The sequence below is a fragment of the Actinia tenebrosa genome, unplaced genomic scaffold, assembly GCF_029948245.1.
Source record: "Actinia tenebrosa isolate PJP-AT-01 unplaced genomic scaffold, QUT_ActTen_1.0 PGA_scaffold15__27_contigs__length_11533743, whole genome shotgun sequence".
Lineage (NCBI taxonomy): Eukaryota > Metazoa > Cnidaria > Anthozoa > Actiniaria > Actiniidae > Actinia > Actinia tenebrosa.
Window position 1 is genome coordinate 4775358 of NW_028292575.1, and position 1994 is coordinate 4777351.

At 34.8% G+C, this 1994-nt stretch overlaps 1 protein-coding gene across 1 annotated transcript in view; it reads right to left on the bottom strand.

The window, feature by feature from the left end:
* The window catches only part of LOC116300676 (F-box/WD repeat-containing protein 9), a 15645-nt gene extending 13985 nt beyond the window's left edge, over positions 1-1660 (bottom strand). Inside the window, exons 1-2 of the mRNA XM_031709588.2 lie at positions 1567-1660; positions 901-1460 (exon numbers count right to left, since the gene is read on the bottom strand). Of these exons, the coding sequence (XP_031565448.2) occupies positions 901-1268 (368 nt within the window). The 5' untranslated portion in view covers positions 1269-1460; positions 1567-1660. The remainder of the gene's footprint in view (positions 1-900; positions 1461-1566) is intronic.
* Positions 1661-1994: the final 334 nt, after the last annotated feature.

Genomic DNA, 1994 nt, shown 5'->3' on the forward strand with positions numbered 1-1994 from the left:
TTTTTGGTTCTTTCTCTGACCCCCCCCCCCCCCCCTACTTTTCGGAAACTCCAAATTCCTCTGTGGGGTGGGAATGGACGATTTCTGGAATTACACATTGTAACATTTTGTGTTACAATTATCTCTAGATTTCGAACAAGCAAAAGTAACAGAAGAAAGTACTGCGTTAAATGATTACATGATTTTTTGATTAAAGTTCTGAAACCATCCATCAAGTTATTTTGTTTATTTTGAAACAGTAAATATACTAAAACAATTTATTCTACCCAGGCTAAGATAATATGGTCATTAAATTTACCTTGACTTTGTCTAGGTAAATATTCAGTGATATGCGATACTCGTTAAATAAACCATTTTAGCTTGTGTGTAATGTATTCACATTTCAAACCCTGTCCATTCTCTTGCATGAGAATAAGATAATTTTTTGTTGTAGTTGTATCTATATTTATGTGTCTTCTCAAGCACGAATGACATGTGCTCTGAAATGGGAAAGCATTACTTTCAAGACGATGAATAACACATGTCAGGTCTGAAATGGGAAAACATTATGCTCAAGCTTAAAAAGCTTCTTTAATAAACAAACCAATACCTTGTCACATAATACTTGAAATGTTTGTCTCTCACTTAAAATGTTTGAAAGATTTCGAAACGTCTGTAATTATGCCAAAATTTAAATAGCCTGCCCAAATACCAACGGCACACTGAAGAAGATCCGTGGTCACCATTTGAAATGTCTGTAAAAATGTTCCAAATAAATACATGTGCCGAAATACCAACAGCACACTGAAGAAGATCCATGGTCACAGATTGAAACGTCTGTAAAAGTGTTCCAAAATTTTTAAGTCAGAGACAAACATTTCAAGTGTTATTATGAATCCAGACTTCAATATTATAGTATACCTTGTCACATAATCATAATCTTCTTTTCTGTTCCTCTTTGGCCACCTCAACCCAAACCGTGTCTTCCAAGTTGCCTCCGGTGATAATAACTGATTACGAAACTTACAAACTTGAGAAAGTACTTTCAAAGTAAACCTTGCATCCAGATATGAAAAAATAAGCAGAATAAGCTCCGGTGGCAAGTCCATTAAATTTCTATTACTTGAAAAAGGCATATCGCTATCACCCTTCTTTTCAACACTTGAAACAGAGTCTGGATTCACATCATCACTAAGTGCTTCATTATTAGTGGAATTGTTTTCACCAGTTTTGAAGTTTATAGTGAGGTTTTGTAATCTTTCATCTGGAGTGGAGTTTACTTGGTTCATGTCTGTTTTCGATCCTTGTAGTGACTTTTTTACTTCTTCTTTCCTTTTTGAAAACAGACGTACAGACAAAACAAAATTCTCAACAAATCTTATGAACTATACCACACTTTCTCGAAGTTCTTCCTTAATATAATAAAAATGATTTCAAAGGTTTACGACATGCATATGTTTTTCTTTGAGCAACACAAATATCTGAAAGAAGAAAAAAATCATAAGCTTAAATTGATTTCGATTTTCCAAGCTTTTAACAATGATATCGTACAGAAAATGTTTACAAGAAACTTTAATCAATGAATACCTTCATATCGGTTAAGTAAAACCTCCTTGAGAATCACAAATCTTTGCTAAACCGAAGAATAATAGGCTTAAACTCTTCAATTTTTTTAAAAAAGTTATAAAAGCCAAATACTGCCAGGCGTTGCTGGAGTTCGTTTATCAATCTCGTCCCAGGGTCCTCTCGGCCGACTCAATTCAATATGGCATCGCAAAAATACACAAATACACAAAAGTGGCACCCTCATTTCACTGCCACGGAACTGACTTGTGGAACGGCCCGAGTTATAGAAATACAAGCCATTTTTCTTCTTAGTCGCCAAATCTGCAATCTGCGAGTTTTGAATTTGGTCTATGTAAGCTAAATGAGAACATTTGTGGAAAATTGGTTGGGCTCCCTGTGTTATCTGCACCGGAAGCAGTCTATACGTTAATTCAATAGTCAGTAATAAA